This window comes from Orbicella faveolata, unplaced genomic scaffold (assembly GCF_042242905.1).
Source record: "Orbicella faveolata isolate gen_17 unplaced genomic scaffold, um_ofav_v1 contig_12, whole genome shotgun sequence".
In the NCBI taxonomy this organism is placed as follows: Eukaryota; Metazoa; Cnidaria; class Anthozoa; order Scleractinia; family Merulinidae; genus Orbicella; species Orbicella faveolata.
In genome coordinates this window covers 24,814,758-24,834,977 of record NW_028301539.1, presented here as the reverse complement: position 1 = coordinate 24,834,977, position 20,220 = coordinate 24,814,758, and the positions used below count along the sequence as shown (strand labels likewise).

Below are 20,220 nucleotides of genomic sequence, written 5' to 3'. Positions count from 1 at the left end.
CATATCAACTTTCTTTGCTCTCGTAAGTTCTCGCGCGTTTAGAGATGCGCCACACTCGCGTTTTAGGTGCAGCATCTCGAGCAATGCGCACCAACTTTTTTAAACATGCTACTTTTAGCCCTTCCAAAAATCTACACACGTGTATTTCACTTGTGGAAGTCTATCGATTTGGACAGCGCTTGGGTAAGATATTCTCGCCCATATCAACTTTCTTTTATCTCGTAAGTTCTCGCACGTTGAGAAATGCGCAACATTCGCATTTAGGTCCAGGGGACCCAACCAATGCTTACTTAACCTTTTAAAGATGCTACTTTTAGCCCTCCCCCAAATCTACACACTTGCATTTCACTTGTGGAAAACTATCGATTTGCAAAGTGTTTGGGTTGGAGATTCTCGCCCGTATCAACTTTCTTTTCTCTCTTAAGTTCTTGCGCGTTTAGAGATGCACCACACTCGCATGTTAGGGGCGGGGATCCCAACCATTCCTTACCTAACATTTTAAAGATGCTTTTTTTAGCCCTCCCCAAAATCTACACACGTGTATTTCACTTGTGGTAGTCTATTCATTTGGATAGTGCTTGGGTGAGATATTGTCGCCCATATCAACTTTCTTTTCTCTTGTAAGTTCCCGAGCGTTTAGAAATGCGCCACACTCGCGTTTTAGGTGCAGGGATCCCAAGCAATGCCTACCTAACTTTTTAAACACGCTACTTTAAGCCCTCCCCCAAATCTACACACGTGTATTTCACTTGAGTAAGTCTACCGATTTCGACAGTGCCTGGGTAAGAGATTCTCGCCCATATCAACTTTCTTTTCTCTCGTAAGTTCTCGCACGTTTAGAGACGTGCCACACTCGCGTTTTAGGTGCAGGGATACCAAGCAATGCCTACCTAACTTTTTCAACATGCTACTTTAAGCCCTCTGCCAAATCTACATACGTGTATTTCACTTGTGGAAGTCTATCGATTTGGACAGTGCTTGGGTAAGATATTCTCGCCCATATCAACTTTCTTTTATCTCGTAAGTTCTCGCACGTTGAGAAATGCGCAACATTCGCATTTAGGTCCAGGGGACCCAACCAATGCTTACTTAACCTTTTAAAGATGCTACTTTTAGCCCTCCCCCAAATCTACACACTTGCATTTCACTTGTGGAAAACTATCGATTTGCAAAGTGTTTGGGTTGGAGATTCTCGCCCGTATCAACTTTCTTTTCTCTCTTAAGTTCTTGCGCGTTTAGAGATGCACCACACTCGCATGTTAGGGGCGGGGATCCCAACCATTCCTTACCTAACATTTTAAAGATGCTACTTTTAGCCCTCCCCAAAATCTACACACGTGTATTTCACTTGTGGTAGTCTATTCATTTGGATAGTGCTTGGGTGAGATATTGTCGCCCATATCAACTTTCTTTTCTCTTGTAAGTTCCCGAGCGTTTAGAGATGCGCCACACTCGCGTTTTAGGTGCAGGGATCCCAAGCAATGCCTACCTAACTTTTTAAACACGCTACTTTAAGCCCTCCACCAAATCTACGCACGTGTATTTCACTTGTGTAAGTCTACCGATTTCGACAGTGCCTGGGTAAGAGATTCTCGCCCATATCAACTTTCTTTTCTCTCGTAAGTTCTCGCACGTTTAGAGACGTGCCACACTCGCGTTTTAGGTGCAGGGATACCAAGCAATGCCTACCTAACTTTTTCAACATGCTACTTTAAGCCCTCTGCCAAATCTACATACGTGTATTTTACTAGTGGAAAACAATCGATTTGGACAGTGCTTGGGTAAGATATTCTCGCCCATATCAACTTTCTTTTCTTTCGAAAGTTCTCGGACAGTTAGAGATGCGCCACACTCGCGTTTTAGGTGCATTGATCCCAACCAGTCCTTACCTAACTTTCTAAAGATGCTGCTTTTAGCCCTCTCCCAAATCTACACACGTGTATTTCACTTGTGGAAAGCTATTGATTTGGACAGTGCTTGGGTAAGAGATTCTCGCCCATATCAACTTTCTTTTCTCTCGTAAGTTGTCGCACGTTTAGAGATGCGCCACACTCGCGTTTTAGGTGCAGAGATCCCAAGCAATGCCTACCTAACTTTTTCAACATGCTACTTCAAGCCCTCGGCCAAATCTACACACGTGTATTTTACTAGTGGAAAACTATCGATTTGGACAGTGCTTGTGTGAGAGATTTTCGCCCGTACCAAGTTTCTTTTCTCTCGAAAGTTATTGCACAGTTAGAGATGCACCGCACTCGCGTTTTTGGGGCAGGGATCCCAACCAATGCTTACCTAACTTTTTAGAGATGCTGCTTTTAACCCTCCCCCAAATCTACACACGTGTATTTCACTTGTAGAATGCTACCGATTTGGACAGTGCTTGGGTAAGAGATTCTCGCCCAAATCAACTTTCTATTCTCTCGTAAGTTCTCGCGCGTTTAGAGATGCGTCACGCTCGCGTTTTAGGTACGGGGATCTCAACCAATGCTTGCCTAACTTTTCAAAGATGCTACTTTTAGCCCTTCCCCAAATCTACACACGTGTATTTCAATTGTGGAAAGCTATCGCTTTGCACAGTGTTTGGGTTAGAGATTCTCGCCCATATCAGCTTTTTCTGCTCTCGTAAGTTCTCGCGCGTTTAGAGATGCGCCATACTCGTGTTTTAGGTGCGGGGATCCCAACCACTGCTTACCAAACTTTTCAAACATGCTACTTTTAGCCCTCCGCCAAATCTACACTCGTGTGTTTCACTTATGGAAGTTGGTCGGTTTGGACAATGCTTGGGTTAAAGATTCTAGCCAATTTATATCTTTTTTTTACTCGCGTGTTTTCGAGCTTTCAGCGATGCGGCACACTCGCGTTTTTTGTGTTAGGATCACAAACTATGTTTACGGGGCTATTTAAAAATGCTAGTTTTGGCCTTCCCCCAGATCTACACAAGTGTATTTCACTTGTGGAAGTCTATCGATTAGGACATTGCTTGGGTTAGATATTTTTCCCCTGTAAATTTTCTTTTCTCCCGCGTGTTCTCGCACGTTAAACGAGGCGGCACACTCGCTTTTAGATGTGGGGATCCCAAACTTTGCTTACCTCGCTTTTTAAAGTTTCTAGCCTTAGCCCTTCTCCAAATCTCCAACGTCTATTTTACTTGTGGAAGTCTATCGATTTGAACAGTGCCTGGGCGGATATTTTTAACGATGTCAATTTTATTTTCCTTTGTCTTTTCTCGCGCGTTTAGCTATGCGGCACACTCGAACTTTTGGTGTCGGGATCTTAAGCTATGCTCACTGGGCTTTTTAAAGATGCTAGTTTTGGCCCTCTCTTAAATTTACACGTGGGTATCTTTTACTTGTGGGAGTCTTTCGATTAGGACAGTGCTTGAGTAAGAGATTTTCGCCCATATCAAATTTCTTTTCTCTCGAAAGTTCTCGCGCGTTTAGAGATGCGCCACACTCGCGTTTTTGGTGTGGGGATCCCAAAGTATGCTTACGGGGTTCTTTAAAATGCTAGATTTGGCCCTCACCCAAATCTACACACGTGTATTTCACTTGTGGAAGTCTGTCGCTTTGGACAATGCCTTTGTTAAAGATTCTCGCCCATTTATATCTTTTTTTCACTTGCGTGTTTTCTCGAATCAGTTTAGAATCCCTGGGACTTGGAAATATCGCCCAGGTTTTTGGAAATCGATCCAAAGTTGGTCAAAATTACGCTGCGCGTAGCCCGGTCTCGACGACTTCGCGTAGCCCGGTCGCGACGACTTTCTAGTCACTAAGTAGCTATATTTCGGCCAGACTGCTCATAACCAAGCGTTCAAACATTTTTCCTCTGTCCAATTCAGTGGCAAGCAAAGTCTTCTCGAATTATTTTAGAGTCCCTGGGACTCGGAAATATCGCCCAAACTCCAAAAAATTGACCCAAAGTTTGTTAAAATAACGATGCGCGTAGCCCGGTCTCGGCGACTTTCTAGACACTAAGTAACTATATTTTAGCCAGACTGCTCATAACCAAGCGTTCAAAAATTTTTCCTTTATCCAATTCACTGAAGGGCAAAAATTTCGCGAATTAGTTTAGAGTCCCTGGGACTCGGAAATATCGCCCAAGTTCCTGGAAATCGACCCAAAGCTGGTCAAAATCACGCTGCGCGTAGCCCGGTCTCGGCGACTTTGAGCACTGTCCAAATCGATAGACTTCAACAAGTGAAATACACCTGCGTAGATTTGGGGGAGGGCTAAGAGTAGCATGTTTAAAAAGTTAGGTAAGCATTGGTGGGGATCCCCGCACCTAAAACGCGAGTGTGGAACATCTCTAAACGCCCGAGAACTTACAAGAAAAAGGAAAGTTGATTTGGGCGACAATCTCCAACCTAAGCACTGTCCAAATAGCTTCTTTACAAAGTCCAGTAAATTAGTTTAAAATCCCGACACAAAAACCGCGAGTGTGGTGCATCTCTAAACGCGCGAGAACTTACTAGCGAAAAGAAAGTTGATATAGGCGAGAATCTCTCACCCAAGTACTGCCCAAATCAAAAGACCTCCACAAGAAAAACGCCCTTGTGTAGATTTGGGGGAGGGCTAGAAGTAGCATCTTTAAAAAGTTAGGTAAGCATTGGTTGGGATCCCCGCACCTAAAGCGCGAGTGACGCGCATCTCTAAACGCGCGAGAACTTACGAGACAAAAGAAAGTTGATATGGGCGAGAATCTCTCACTCAAGTACTGTCCAAATCGATAGACTTCCAGAAGTAAAATACACGTGTGTAGATTTACGGAGGGCCAAAATTAGCATCTTTAAAAAGTGAGGTAAGCATTGGTTAGGATCCCTGCACCTAAACCGCGAATGTGGCGCATCTCTAAAGGCGCGAGAACTTACGAGAGAAAAGAAAGTTGATATGGGGCCAGAATCTCTAACCCAAACACTGTCCAAAATAAATAGACTTCTACAAGTCAAATACACGTGTGGAGATTTGAGAAAGGGCCCAATCTACCATCTTGTAGAACTCCAGTAAGCACAGTTTGAGATGCCGACACCGAAATTGCGAATGTGGCGCATCTCTAAACGCGCGAAAACACGCGAGAGAAAAAAATATCAATGGGTGAGAATCTCCAACCCAAGCATTGTCCAAATCGACAGACTACCACAAGTGAAATACACGTGTGTAGATTTGAGAAAGGGCTAAATCTAGCGTCTTTTAAAAGTCCAGTAAGTATAGTTTTAGATCCCACAACCAAAACCGCGAGTGGGGCGCATCTCTAAACGCGCGAGAACTTACTAGAGAAAAGAAAGTTGCTATGGGCGAGAATCTCTCACCCAAGCACTGTCCAAATCGTTAGACTTCCACAAGTATAATTCACGTGTGTAGATTTGAGGGAGGGCTAAAAGTAGCATCTTTAAAACGTTAGGTGAGCATTGGTTGGGATCCCCGCACCTAAGGCACGAGTGACGCGCATCTCTAAACGCGCGAGAACTTACGAGACAAAAGAAAGTTGATATGGGCGAGAATCTCTCACCCAAGTACTGTCCAAATCGATTGACTTCCAGAAGTAAAATACACGTGTGTAGATTTACGGAGGGCCAAAATTAGCATCTTTAAAAAGTGAGGTAAGCATTGGTTAGGATCCCTGCACCTAAACCGCGAATGTGGCGCATCTCTAAAGGCGCGAGAACTTACGAGAGAAAAGAAAGTTGATATGGGGCCAGAATCTCTAACCCAAACACTGTCCAAAATAAATAGACTTCTACAAGTCAAATACACGTGTGGAGATTTGAGAAAGGGCCCAATCTACCATCTTGTAGAACTCCAGTAAGCACAGTTTGAGATGCCGACACCGAAATTGCGAATGTGGCGCATCTCTAAACGCGCGAAAACACGCGAGAGAAAAAATATCAATGGGTGAGAATCTCCAACCCAAGCATTGTCCAAATCGACAGACTACCACAAGTGAAATACACGTGTGTAGATTTGAGAAAGGGCTAAATCTAGCGTCTTTTAAAAGTCCAGTAAGTATAGTTTTAGATCCCACAACCAAAACCGCGAGTGGGGCGCATCTCTAAACGTGCGAGAACTTACTAGAGAAAAGAAAGTTGCTATGGGCGAGAATCCCTCACCCAAGCACTGTCCAAATCGTTAGACTTCCACAAGTATAATTCACGTGTGTAGATTTGAGGGAGGGCTAAAAGTAGCATCTTTAAAACGTTAGGTGAGCATTGGTTGGGATTCCCGCACCTAAAACGCGAGTGTGACGCATCTCTAAACGCGCGAGAACTTACGAGAGAAAAGAAAGTTGATATGGGCGAGAATCTCTAACCCAAACACTGTCCAAATCGATAGACTTCCACAAATTAAATACACGTGTGTAGGTTTGGAAGAGGGCTAAAAGTTGCATCTTTAAAAAGTTAGGTAAGAACTGGTTGGGATTCCCGCACCTAAAACGCCAGAGCTTATGAGAGAAAAGAATGTTGATATGGGCGAGAATCTCCAACCTAAGCACTGTTCAAATCGATAGACTCTAGCAAGTGAAATACGATTGTGTAGATTTGGTAGAGGGCCAAAACTAGCATTTTTAAAGAGCGTTGTAGGCATGGTTTGGGATCACCACACCAAAAACGCGAGTTTGCCGCATTACTAAACGCGCGAAAACACGCGAGTGAAAAAAAGATATAAATGGGCAAAAATCTTTAACCCAGGCATTGTCCAAAGTGACAGACTTCCACAAGTGATATACACGTGGGTAGATTTGAGAAAGGGCCAAATCTAGCATCTTTAAAAAGTCAGTAAGCATAGTTTAAGATCCCGACACCAAAACCGCGAGTGTGGTGCATCTCTAAACGCGCGAGAACTTACTAGCGAAAAGAAAGTTGATATAGGCGAGAATCTTTCACCCAAGTACTGTCCAAATCAATAGACTTCCACAAGTGAAACACACGTGTGTAGATTTTGGGGGAGGGCTAAAAGTAGCATCTTTAAAAAGTTAGGTAAGCATCGGTTGGGATCCCGGCACCTAAAACGCGAGTGTGGCGTATCTCTAAACGCGCGAGAACTTACGAGAGAAAAGAAAGTTGATAGGGGCGAGAATCTGTCGCCCCATGAGGGGACGCAAATTACTTCCACTGTAAGTATCTCTTCCCGGTGTTCTTTTTTTTTTTCTTTTTTTTTTTTTAATTCTATGAGAGCGAGGCTGTCTCCCTTTGAGGCTGTGGGTGTAACTCGTAAAAACACTGAGTTCTTATAAATCGTTTAGAAAGTTTTCGCTCCAGTTCAAATTTATGTTGCTGGCACATGGGTGGGCACTTTATATGTAGACCGTGACGTAAGATACCTTAAACTATTGTTACTGTTCATGATGCACTGCTACGTTAGTCTGCTATATAAATATTTAACTGCTCTGGTCAAGTTTTTAATTTCAATATGATTAAACGTTCTTTTAATGCGTTCCTGTTAAAAGTAATACAAAGTTGCCAATTTTAGTAATTTCAATTTGAAGAAACCAGGGCGCTTCATGACGCCTCCTGGAATACTTTCCCTAGTTGAATCGTCATCAGTTTATCGTACGTTATTCAGGTTATTGATTGGAAAAATAATTATACTTTTGAACCTTAGTTCCTCTATTTTCAGGGGAAGGGGGGTGGGCTTACTTCTTTCGGAGGTCGTTACTCAGTACGGACTTTTAAGATTCGTTGCGTGTACGAGCCATTGGCCAAGCGATTGGCCAAGCCATTGGTAGCCGTGCATGGTCACCTAAAGCACTGACAATCTATCTTAGCTCCATGTACTAAGTTCTCCTCGCGCTTTTTTTTTTTTTTTTTTTTTTGACCTCGGCTGTGTAATTGCGCGATATTTTCTACACAATAACTTCAATTGCCGAGCATGATAATACTGCACGTGGCTCCCACTGCCAATGACATACTCAGACAAGAATTCCAGATCATCTGGGTTTTATTCCTTAAGATCTGTTTTAGATTGATTAATCAAACGCTCCTTTACGCCCGGACAAGCATCTCGATGCAAGCTCAGAGTTTATTGTGATGGCTTTCATTGGGTAAACAAGACATTTACGTCTGCTCGCCGCGCTCAACATCCATTCGTAGGCACTTTGGTATCGTTAAGTTCAGTTCGTAGATCTGAACTTGGTTCAGGGGGAGAAGCAGAGGAAGGTCCATGTCGTGTAATTCGTTCATCATTGCGGGATTACTGATTTGTACTTAAAACGTTTGGTTTCGCTTTCAGTCATTTTTTATACACGGTAAGCGCCTAGTCGATTCAGAAACTCAGACTTTTCCAATGTTTCTCAACGACTCGTGTATCCTGTAATCTATTCTTCATAGGCTAGCAAGTCATCTCAGGTCATCTCAATCATAGTTTTCTGGCTGATCAGCTGAGGTGAAGGTCTGAGCCGAGGTACGTATTCGATACAGAATCGATGCATAATCTTTGTTGACGCATTTTGAATCCATATGCAATGTCTTTATTGTAGATCTGATTTCTCGTGAGGAGTAAAGCATTAAAATTTTGCTCAATATTTAAAAATGCTGATGTTGTATGTGTTTTTCTCAACGTTACTCAGTCATTTCTATAAAATATCCAGAAATTGAAGCACTGACCACTTGATATCACTGCAGTTGATTAAAGGTCATTCAACTTCCCGTATCAAACGTGCTTTCCGGCCTCAACTTTATACCCGAATATTCAATTGTTTAGTATTTACTTTTAACTGTGTGTGTTTCAAAGGGGAAGGAGGCAAGTTAGGTGATTTTAGTGGACCTATGTCATCTCTGACTTTTAGCGGTGTTAATGTGTGTTTTGTTGATGACGTTACTCGCTGGTGACAGAAAATTGCTCATTGTCACGATATTAATCCTTAAAAGCAATCAAGTGTGAAAAAGAAATGTCTGAACGAGAACAGTAACCTGTGATAGACTTCCGCTGTTGGAGGGGTTTTTGTGATATTCGCGAAGTAGCTGGCGAAGAAACTGTGTTTACAGCTCTTCTGAGCAGGGTGGGGTAAGGGAGAGCATCAGGAGAACTAGACAGGATGTGTCATGGATTGACATAGCTGATAGTCATTTGGTGTTTAAATGCTTGCGCAATAAAGTTGTATTCGTAATCAAAGATGAAAAACTAACACAAAATACCAAGTAATCAAGTAATTAATCATTATACAGGCGAATTTTCGAATCCTTTCTTTTACACTGTTTATCACGTGTACAAGCCAGATTAATACTATGAGGTCACGAGCCAGATGCGCTGATCTTTCATGGAATGAGGGAAAAACCCCTATTTGATTATTTGTAATTCAACTTTTGGTTTTGCTTTCAGTCATTTTCTATACACGGTACGGGCCTAGTGGATTCAGAAACTCAGACTTTTCCAATGTTTCTCTACGACTCCTCTAGTAATTGCTGTAATCTGTTCTCCATAGGCTAGGAAGTCACATGAGACCAATCAGCTGAGGTGAAGGTCTGAGCTGAGGTACGTATTAGATACATAATAGATGCATAATCTTCGTTGACGCATTTTGAATACATATGCATTGTCTGTATCTTAGATCTGGTTGCTCGTGGGGAATGAAGTATTCAAATTTTGCTTAATATTTCAAAATGCTGCTGTTGTGTGTGGTTTTTTTCTCAACGTTACTCAGTCAGATGTATAAAATATCCAGAAATTGCGACACTGATCACTTGATATCACTGAAGTTTATTGAAGGTCATTCAACTTCCCGTATCAAACGTGCTTTCCGGCCTCAACTTTATAGCCGATGATTCAATTGTTTCGTAGTCATTTTTCGAAGGGCGACTGTGTGTTTTTCAAAGGGGAAGGAGGCAAGTTAGGTGATTTTAGTCGAGCTATGTCGTATCAGCCGACTTTTAGCGGTGTTAATGTGTACTTTGTTGATGACTTTACTCGCTGGTGACTGAGAATTGCTCATTGTTACGACATAAATCCTTGAAACTAATCAAGAGTGAAAAAGAAAATGTCTGAACGAGAGCAGTAACCTGTGATAGACTTCCGCTGTTGTAGGGGCTTTCGTGATATTCGCGAAGTAGCCTGCGAGGAAACTGTCTCTACAGCTCTTCTGAGCAGGGTGGGGAAAGGAGAACAAGGGGAACTAGTCAGGATGTGTCACGGATTGACATAGCTTATAGTCATTTAGTGTTTAAGCACTTGTGCATAAAGTTGTATTCGTAATCAAAGATGAAAAACTAACAAAAAATACCAGGTGATCAAGTAAGTAACATACAGGCGACTTGTCGAATCCTTTCTCATACACTATTCATCACGTGTACACGCCAGCTTAGGTCACGAGCCAGATGTGCTGATCTTTCATGGAATGAGGGAAAAAACCCTATTTGATTATTTGTATTAAACTTTTGGTTTCACATTCAGTCGTTTTACAATGCATGGTAACGTAAGTTTTGCAGAAGTTTCGAAGATTCCGAAACTCAAGCTCCTTCAGTGTTTCTCAAGGACCCGTGCAGTAATTGCTGTGACTTTCTCTCCATAGGCTAGCGAGTCATCTGAATTATAGTTTTCTGTTTAGCCCAGCTGAAGGCCTGAGGTAGGTATTCTATATGATTATTGCTTAGCTCTCTGATTTGAACCCTCTGTCGAGATAAAACAAATATACAACGGACGACAGCGAAAGTGCAGAATTGGAGTCTCCTTCGCCGGTATTAAGAATGCATATGCAAAACGTTTAGTCAACCATTTTTACTGAATTTGTGGGGGGGGGGGGGGGGGCGCTGGTGCAAACTTTCTGCGTGTTCGAAGAAATACGTTTTGACTTCTTTCTTTAATCTTACCTCTTTTACGCCTGATTGTCCATGCCGATGTAAATGTTATGAATCAAGGTAAAAGTAACTTCTATTTCGGTTTTGTGTTTAAAAACGGCCAGCTTAGTTCAGTAACTCTTACTTGTGACTTCTATGCAAGTCAGGCAACCGTTACATTCAAAACTTGGCCTTTCTGCCAAAGGCTAAATACAATTATTTGACGGCTCTAATGAAAACTTTCATCGTTCTCTTATAGAACGTTCTGTCACGTGTACTACGGTCATCCTTTCGTATGGTCACGAGGCACATCGATGTTTTAAATACTAGGTGCACCGCCTATCGCCTGACCTATTTTTACTATTGTAGAAATCAGCGCTCTAGAATTGTTTCCTTTGTCCACGCTCTTAAGAAGTAAATAAAAAACTTTGTAATTGACTTAGTCTGGCGGGCTGCTGCCATGGAAGTTAATCGAAACGGGATTGTTTGACTTTAAGCAAGTTCAAGACAGTCATGTTCATAAATGGTGTTTGGTAGTGAGGTTTAGAAAAAGACTAATATGGCTCGATTCGATAATGTGAACAAAAAGAATAGGAATATTTTTTTTCTTTTGTATTTTAGTCATGGCGGAAAGTGAAATCAAGTCACGTGAAGCAAAGGTGAATTTTGATGAAGATGCTTTAGCAGGTAAGAAGGCAAAGCTGGAAATACCTTTGTAAGAAATGGAGTATTTATCATCAGTTTCAGTGTGCGGCTGGTGTAAACGTATCAAATATTTTAAAGCAAACTAACTGGTTTTAAAGTAGTCGTGGAATTTGAAGCGCAATGTTATTTTTTATTATATGGCTTTGGCTTGTGGTCGATATAATGCGCGTTCTGATTGGCTAAGAACGAGATCTGAACGGTCATTATGCAGCCGTAATGCCCACGGGCCGATTACGGATTATGCAAATTAGGAAGAGCGCGGCTCTGAAAATTCAAGCGCATTGAAACGATGAAAGCCGATTAAAAACAGTAAGAGAAAGTAAATTTAATCCGAGTTGCTAAAAGTTTAGAGATTTTTCCTTAACAAAATTTATATGGAAGTCGTTTTTGACTTACCAGCCGGAACCTTGGCGGGAACTGGTGAAAAACAATCGAAGTTTACCGAGTCTGGTAAAGCTAAAATCGCTAAGTGAAAAACACCATCGGCAGATCTGTCATGCATCCTGAGCAGAACACCACTAAGAAACTTATAAGTCATCATCTTAGTCACAACAATTACTGAAATATTGAACTCGCAACAGTTCTTATCAAATAGATTCCCTCGCTTTAACACAAGCAAGTGTAAATCAGCTTCCAGGATCATCAAATATAAACAATCGGGCGGTTTCTGTCGGTAGCACTGTTTCTGATAACTGCAGGTAGTTTTAGACGTTCACAAGGCTTGAAAAGTTCATCCATAAATCCCAGAATGAAGAAGGCGAAGATATGTTGTCCAAAGCGATGCGGAGATCGAGTTATTCTGAGCAGTACATTCTGAAGCATTAGTATTTTCTTTCACCGAAAGACCCTTGGTTTGGACTATTTTGAAGCACTTTCTGTCTTTTCTATATGCGTTGACGTTTCGCCACAAAAGTCGGAAAACTCCCCCATCAAGTTGTGGCACCACGGTACTAAAATACCTTGTTCAGGCTGTGACAATCATTTTTCCCCGTAAAGAAATGTGTTTTTCACAGAATACGTAAAGGTCACTGACTGTGTAGTTTTGCCCTGGGTTTGAGACGATGAATGAATCGGTAAACGCGCGCATCGCCGGATGTAAATTGACGACTTCCGCTCGAATAATTTTTTTCTTTTCTTTATTAAATTCATGAGCCATATAATAAACAACTTAATAACCTCGACCGTTCGGTCGTTACGGGAAAATCTCAAACCTCGGCCTACCGTATTGACCTCGCTATCGCTCGGTCCATACGGCAAGGCCTCAGTTTGAGATTTTCCCGTAACGACCTCACTCTCGGTTATTAAGTAGTTAGTATTGAACAAGGTCTACAATGCAGACTATGGAAATCTAATATCATCCCCTGGTAATTTATGAGGCTTGGATGCCCTTAATACCTCGAAACGGTAAAAAAGAAAAATTGCTTAAGATGTAATAAGACAAAACAAGACAAAAGACAGACCCAAGACCTTTTTTTTACTGTACTATTTTGCTGTTTTGCAACGTTATTTGTTACTAATTGTCATTAATGTTAATTGTGTTTTCAGTTATTGCTGGCAGTTATGAAATAGAGCAGCTTTCAATTGAGTATCGTTATGAAACCTAAACCAAAGTAATCACCTTAGCCAATCCCAGACAATCCGGTGAACCAATCAAAACTAAGTAAAAACATGTAACTGAAGCGAAGCGCGGGAAAACGTGTGCGAGCGAATAAGGATTGGATTTGGTTTCTCTTCTGACTGGCTGTGAAAGTGGCACAGGTTTTTTCAGCCAATCGTATAGCGTATAGTTATGCAAAACCAATTATTTTTCAACACTCAAATGAAAACCGCTCTATAAAAGAGTTTTTGAATAAAAAAATGAAGTTTCTTTTCCCGACGTATTATCAGTCATAGCCCAAGGCCCAGCTCCAGGCCCAGGCCCTTCTGATGGAAAACTTGATTTTGACGATGATACTCTAAGAGGTAAGAAAATGAATGCCGATTAGTTTATTATATAATACACTATTAATTTTACACCAAATCGAACCTGTTTAGTTAGTTTTCGTGGGAGTTTGAGCCATTCGCCATTTCCACATCCCCCTTAATACACTTTGTTTGCCCACCAAAATTTTGCATAAGTATTGTCTTCAGTTTCTCTTGGGACGACTGTAACACCCAGGAGAAATGGGAAGCAAGGGTTATGGAGAAATTTGGGGGGCAAACAAGGTGTATTATGGGAGATGCGGAAATGGCCAATGGCCAACGACCCAAACTCCGCGGTCAGCGGTTGGATCGCCGGGGGAACCCTTGGATAACAAAAAATAATAATATTTTTTTGATTAGTTATTGACGAGATCAAACGGGCTGCCATGTCGCCGAAGCTGAAGCGTACCAAAAGGGTACAATTGCTGGTTTTCAGTGTCACGCCATTCAGAATACATCAAAATAAAAATCAAAACCGTTCAGTAGATAAAGTCCAGAATCTGGGAAATGAAAGAAAGTAAATATTCAAAGACTCTCTCCAAGATTCTAGTCACAGCAATTTTTCTTATGCAAGATATGCGGAGAAATTTTTTACCCAAATTTATAGAGATTTGTATGGAGACGTCATGCTGTTGCCCATCCGTATGGGCACCAACATGGCGGCCGGAAACCAACAGAAACATGTGTCACTGAGTTTTGCTACAAAAGCGTGAATTTGTCCCTCGAGGAACTCTAAAACATTAAAATAATACTTTTTCTAAGACATGAACTGTTCAGATAGCCAAATTCCCCGAAATAAGTCACTTTTTTAACCATCATGAACACTCTCTAAGTAGTCATGTAAATGCCGCGTCACGCAAAGCTTAGAAATTCAGCGTAGTGTATCACAAAACCAAAAACCCATTCGGAGCGAAACTTTGTATGAATATTAGTTTTCAGCTGCTCTTATAAATCGTTAAAGTAAAATCTCAGGAAGATCAATAGTTTTGTAGTTTGAATTTTAGTGACGTCACATGAAAGTGGTACTATGAAGAAAATCGCATCCTTCCTATTTAAGCCATTTTTAAAACTTAGACAAGTAGTCTTTGCGAGAGGAAAAACGCTGTTTACTATTTTCAAATATCTCTTTTGGTTCCAGAGACATTCAAGTTTTTGAGATATGCAAATTGGCTAAGTGACGACGTCATAAATTCAACCATATTTTGATCAAATGTGCTGAACAAAGATATCTCAGCTAGGTTGAATCAGTAACGTTTGATTCTTGGCAGTACGATTCTACTACAGGTGCTCCACAATATGAACCTAACATATTTGTTACCATGGCAACATACTGGTTCCAGACCTCCCCGATATTGAAGGCTATTCTGGCCACCTTTAGCGTTCTGTATTATATTTGCCAATGGTGCCTGATCAATATGATCTAGCAGGCATATAAATATCTTAGGTGGAGTTCATGGCCTTGTTTAACGTTTTTCGAGCTAAAATCACTAAAATATTGAAATTAGGTTGGAGGGGACTGGAAAAGAGTGGGTTTCCATGGGAACTGAAATTATTATAGTCATAGCTGTGTTGCATGTAGAACTAATAGCTTAGCAAGTTTCAATGGGTTTTGCTGCAAATTGACCGAGATAGCTCTACTTATATACTTAATGTAATATTTGGTTGAGTGTATGACGTCATCAGTCCTCTCATTTGCATAGTTGACCCATTTTCGAACTTAAATATCACCAGAACCAATGCAGATATCTGCATACAGTAAACGGTGTTTATAATCTTTCGTAGAATTCTATGATTAACCTAAAAATTCAAGGGGTAAAAATTTGATCAAAGTAACACTTATACTGTATTTTAATTTGGCCCAAAAGCTGGGCACATCAGGTCGTTAATCAGTGATTTGATATCTTGTTTTTCTTCATAAAAAAAAATAAATCATTAACCGCTTGGCTTACATGTAAAGCTTCTCCGAGATACGAACAACTGTTCACGTTGACCACTTTTATCTTCCACTTCGTAGTAGTGTAACGAGACTGGGGTGGACTAAAGGCTGGTTTACACTAGCGCATTGCCATAAGCATAAGCCGACATACGCAGATGCAGCAATATGATGATAATTAGCGCCTTTTCCCAAACAAAAGTCGCTAATTATCAACATGTTACTGCGTCTGCGTATGTCGGGTTATGCTTAGGCGCTACTGTAAACAAGCCTTAAAGTGTTTTTTGATAACACACAGAATGATATTTAGTTAAAAATGGTAACTCTGCAATAAAGTGACAACTCACAGACTGTTTCACAGAAAAGAACTGAAAAGATTTAAATGGCATTTTATTCAGACGTGTTTTTCAGGGTTAATTTAGGCTCGGATATAAAATCTAGTAATACATAATGTTAGCTGCTCATACCTGTGTTCACCCCTCGTTCACCTAACTCCTTGCGCGAGAGTGGCGCATAAGGCCTGTCTCACTCTGCAAGAAAATGGACAATGTAAGGGAAACAAATTAAACAATGCTTAGCCGTACAAAATAAGTTATTAATCAAATCTGCTTTGCTTTTTCAGCGATAGCAGAAGTCTATCAGGAAGAAGGTGACAAAGAATTCACAAGAAAAGAAGTTTGTAACGCGATATACTTCTACACAGAAGGAATTCATGTGAACTGTAAGGATTTCCAGCTGAATGCCAAGCTGTACAGCAACAGGGCAACAGCTTATTACCATCTCGGTAAGATTTTGATCTTGTCATTTTCAAATTTATCCAACAATCAAAAGAAGTTGTTGCTTTCTTTGCGTTCAGCCTTTCAATGATTATAATAGAAACTATCATTTGAACAGATTATATTGGGAAACTAACTTTCCGGGGAAAACTATCAGTCCATAGAAATAAAAACTTAATTGTCAAGTCAAGAGAGATGCTAAGTGATGCTGCTGCATAAAAAATATGTTAATTGCATTTGGAATGTCCCTACTATCAATCTAAGACGACCTTTGAAAAATGTTGCAATTCAGTTCGCTTCACGCGATGGTAATCCAAAACCTTATTGGTCTGTTGTTTAGCTTGTCTTGTTTTATTCCCCTCAGATCTAATTTACTTGGTTGTGTTGGCGAAGAATCGTTCAAGTTTTACTCTTTCTCAGTATTAAACCTGATTAAAACGCAACAGTTTTATTCCTACTGCCCGGTCGTTTGTTCCCATCACCCGATGACTCCCCATAATGTGCCCCCAAGGAGGTTTGAGTTATCGGTAGTCATCCGTATTTCAAGGATCGGAACAGATCCGTTGCGTGCCACTAAGTTGAGAGGGGTCTGAGCATTGAAAGAAGACACGCACATTGCATATCTCTACAATCTCGTGACCTCTTATCGCTTTTTCTTTTTCGCTACTTCTTCGTCTTCTGTGCATGAAATGTCTTTTTCAATTCTATTACTCAGGGAATTTCCACGAGGCCCTAAATGATGCAACGGCTGCCGTCAATTTGGAACCAACTTTGATTAAGGCCATAGAAACAGGTAAAATCCTTGACTCAACTGATTTATAACATGAATTTTACAATAACTGCAGAACTTATCGCGCGCTCGTTGGCTAATTTTCTTTGTCAAGATGCAAACAGACGCCTGACCTTATAACTTATGCGATGTTGACGCGAGGAGCAAGAGCGGCTGAGCGGAATTTGACAATTTATTATTGTAAAAGAACAAATTGACGCCAGTTTTTCATGCGTCTGTCTTGTCATTGACAATAAATTTCGTCATAACATTGTCAAAGTAGCCAGTCTGCGGATCTACTCGGCTATCACCTCGTGGATCCACAGCTATTTTGACAATGTTATGACGAAATTCATGATCAATAACAGGACAGACGCATGAAAAACGTGCTTCAATTTGCTAAGTCGACAGCTATCGTATCGAACTCTTCAAATGCAAATGACATTAATATCTTTTCAACGATATTCCCTCGCATGAGCCTTCATTTGAAGCTATTTCGACTCCAATACCAAATGACGAATATGGCTTTTAACAGGAATAAATCAGGTCTTGGATGTTTCCACCTGCGCATTGTAGATACTATTTTTGACCTGATATTAAATTATTTATTGTAGGTGCAAGTGCTTGTGAGCACCTAGAGTGTTATGGAGACGCCATATCGTGGTGTGAGAGGGGATTGGCAGTATCCTTTATAACATCAATTATTCGTGTTCTTTGCCAGCTGTAAAAGGAACTATTATGTTACCTACAGCGATTTTAGCGAATGTTGTTAAGGGGTAAATTAGAAAAAGTTGTGTTCTGTCTGCCGTATATGTAAATGCCCCTAAAATCCCGCCAAGCATAATAGGCCGTCAAGAAGCCCTCTAGCTGTGGTTATGGTAGCTTCAGGCTATTTACAAAAGTCAAATGATTTCAAAGTAAATTGTAATTGCAAAAATCTAAGGAGGCTTCTATCAAATCCCTTCTCCATTGTACAATCTTGGGAGTTTGAGTTGTTACTTCAAGGGGCTACTTGATTGAAATTCTCATCAGGAGAAACGAGTAGCCATCTCCGACTTAAAGGAAGAATAGTTTTAGGAAATAATATAGAGTTTGAAAGCCAATTTTTATACGCTCAGTTGCTTGGCAACTCATAGAACAACTTAAACATTAAAGTGTGTAATTGTAACAAAAAGTAAAATGTTGCTCTCTCCAATATTATTCATCTACACACTATTTCTAGGCAGCCTTTTTTTTCAGATCAACAGAGCCGCCATTTTTCTAAAGGTTTACCAAGATGACTTTGCTGTGATTTTTTTCTCGCACTGACTCTCACGTGAAGTCAAATCCCTATGTACTGCAACGTGCCAAATTCTCATTCAAATTCCCTACAAAAAATAGCCTTTGATTCTTGCAGTCACGAAATAAGTCACTCATTGGATAACTATGCCGTGTACAGCATTCTTCGCCTGTTAGGTGTGCTAGTTTACATTAATTTCTACCCGCCCACATTACTTACCAATTTTAGTTTATTAAATAGCAATGGATAGATTAGTGTTTCGTGAAGATATCTATGTTGTTTACTGGCTGGGAGGTCCGTATAGTGAATCAAAGCCCCTATGCCTGGGCTGTCTCGTGTCACTTGTGCGAAGAAATCCACTGCCAAACCAAACAAGTGTAGTGCAAGCGTAACACTAGATCAACTAGACAGGATACATTTTAACCTCCGTTAATTTTACGGATAAAATTTGACAAGGGTCGATTCGACCCTTATTGTTAAAAGTAGCGCATTTAGGGGAGGGGGACGGGAGGCCCGCCCCCAGCCACCCCCCTCCCCACCTTGTTTTGGTTAAAAAAAGAATCGCAGAAGGAAGAAAACCCGGCAGGGCAAGCAAGAAAAACAAAAACGAGCCCCCCCCCCCCCCCCCCCCTTTAGCTCAAGGTCTGGATCCGCCACTGCTGTTAATTAACTTTTGTAAGTTATACCTGTTTTCTTCCTCTCGGAATGTATGGATTATGCAATAGTTTTAAATCGGCTCATTGCAATCCCTAGATTTTCCATGTCTTCTATTTCAGGAACGTTCACGCGGCTCTGTGTTTAAGACAATTTAAGCTTAAATCTGTTGTTTGCTGTTATATTTCATGGATGGAAATGATACTAATATCAGAAGAATCGAAAACCAGTCAACGAGAATAAGTTCCGGATCAGAATTCGCGGATTGCTTCAAAGTTTAGACTGTGTACATCCGGATGTACACGGGCTACTCCCATGCTAAGCCTGAAATGTAAAATAAGAGATACACAAACGTTACACTTTCGGAAGCATTACGAAGCCAATTCGGTCTGACCTGATGCCCTGATCTGACCATGGTGGTATATATACAGGGAGATATTGATCACAAACCTAACAATTAATTTTTTGTCAGTTAAACCGGTCTGCTAATTCGCAGAAAATGCACCTTAGAAGTTAGTTTTTTAATCCACTGATTGTCATCTTTAGATTTTTTTTTTTTGCGCGACTGAAATCCGTCACTTCAGCATTTTCAGCCTCTTATTTGTTGTCAAGTTTGATTTAAGCGCATGTTAGTTGCGTGAACCGAGGACTCCGACACTAACAAAATAAAACGCTAAAAACGGCCTGTCAAAAATAGCTACAAACGTTTGAGTAGTCTCCACGCTCTCCATCCAAGTCCCCGCGAAAAATCAATAAGGAAAGTGTCTTAAATCTGTACAGCGTGGTTGAAACTCGTATTTCCAAAATCAGTAAGCGAACCTTTGCTGACGTCATTGTTTACATTTTTCGTCATTAACATACGACTTTCCGCATAGAAGGCATCATGCTAGACACGATTTTACTAGAGAAACTTTAAGAGCTTGTGAAACTTAGTAAGTGGTGAAATTTTTGGCTCTTTGGGTGTAATATTCGAGGAGAAATTGGCTTTCAAAAACATCAAAATTTCTGTGTGGCAAAAGCGCTAATGAGCCCATACATTCTTTGTAAAATTTTGAGCTTTTACGTGTAAACCCTCGTCGCACAAAAAGTATTCAAAACATCGCGTATTCAACACATTCCTTGGGACAGTTAATCCTGCTGTGCCCTTTCAATATTAACTATTAATGTCTTTGTAGCTCCATCAGAAACTGTATCGCTTATGGTAATAAGGCAAATATTGTGAACAAAGATTCTCCTGTAGCACCAAACGTCGTCAATTGACCAATTGTCCGCGTGACTAAAGTCACGCGGACACGAGGATATGGAGGCGAGCGAGGTCTTGAAAATGTTTAAATTTTGCGCAAAGTTTGAAGTTGTACTGCGAAAACAATTTCTGTCAGTTGT

At 40.8% G+C, this 20,220-nt stretch overlaps 2 protein-coding genes across 8 annotated transcripts in view; both read left to right on the top strand.

Moving 5' to 3' along the window:
- Window positions 1–9,405: 9,405 nt before the first annotated feature.
- The window catches only part of LOC149117301 (uncharacterized), a 36,289-nt gene continuing 25,474 nt past the window's right edge, over window positions 9,406–20,220 (top strand). For 2 of the 5 annotated variants that reach the window (XM_089282946.1, XM_089282945.1), the window contains exons 1-7: window positions 9,406–9,461; window positions 10,495–10,548; window positions 11,381–11,446; window positions 13,352–13,426; window positions 15,982–16,143; window positions 16,851–16,928; window positions 17,519–17,586. In XM_089282946.1, the coding sequence (XP_089139072.1) occupies window positions 11,383–11,446; window positions 13,352–13,426; window positions 15,982–16,143; window positions 16,851–16,928; window positions 17,519–17,586 (447 nt within the window). In that variant the 5' untranslated portion in view covers window positions 9,406–9,461; window positions 10,495–10,548; window positions 11,381–11,382. The other 3 variants (XM_089282948.1, XM_089282947.1, XM_089282949.1) reach the window with 3 other exon arrangements.
- Window positions 9,410–20,220, top strand: part of LOC149117296 (uncharacterized) — a 138,634-nt gene continuing 127,823 nt past the window's right edge. For all 3 annotated transcript variants that reach the window (XM_089282931.1, XM_089282935.1, XM_089282932.1), the window contains exon 1: window positions 9,410–9,461. The gene's annotated coding sequence lies outside the window, so the exon portion shown is untranslated. The remainder of the gene's footprint in view (window positions 9,462–20,220) is intronic.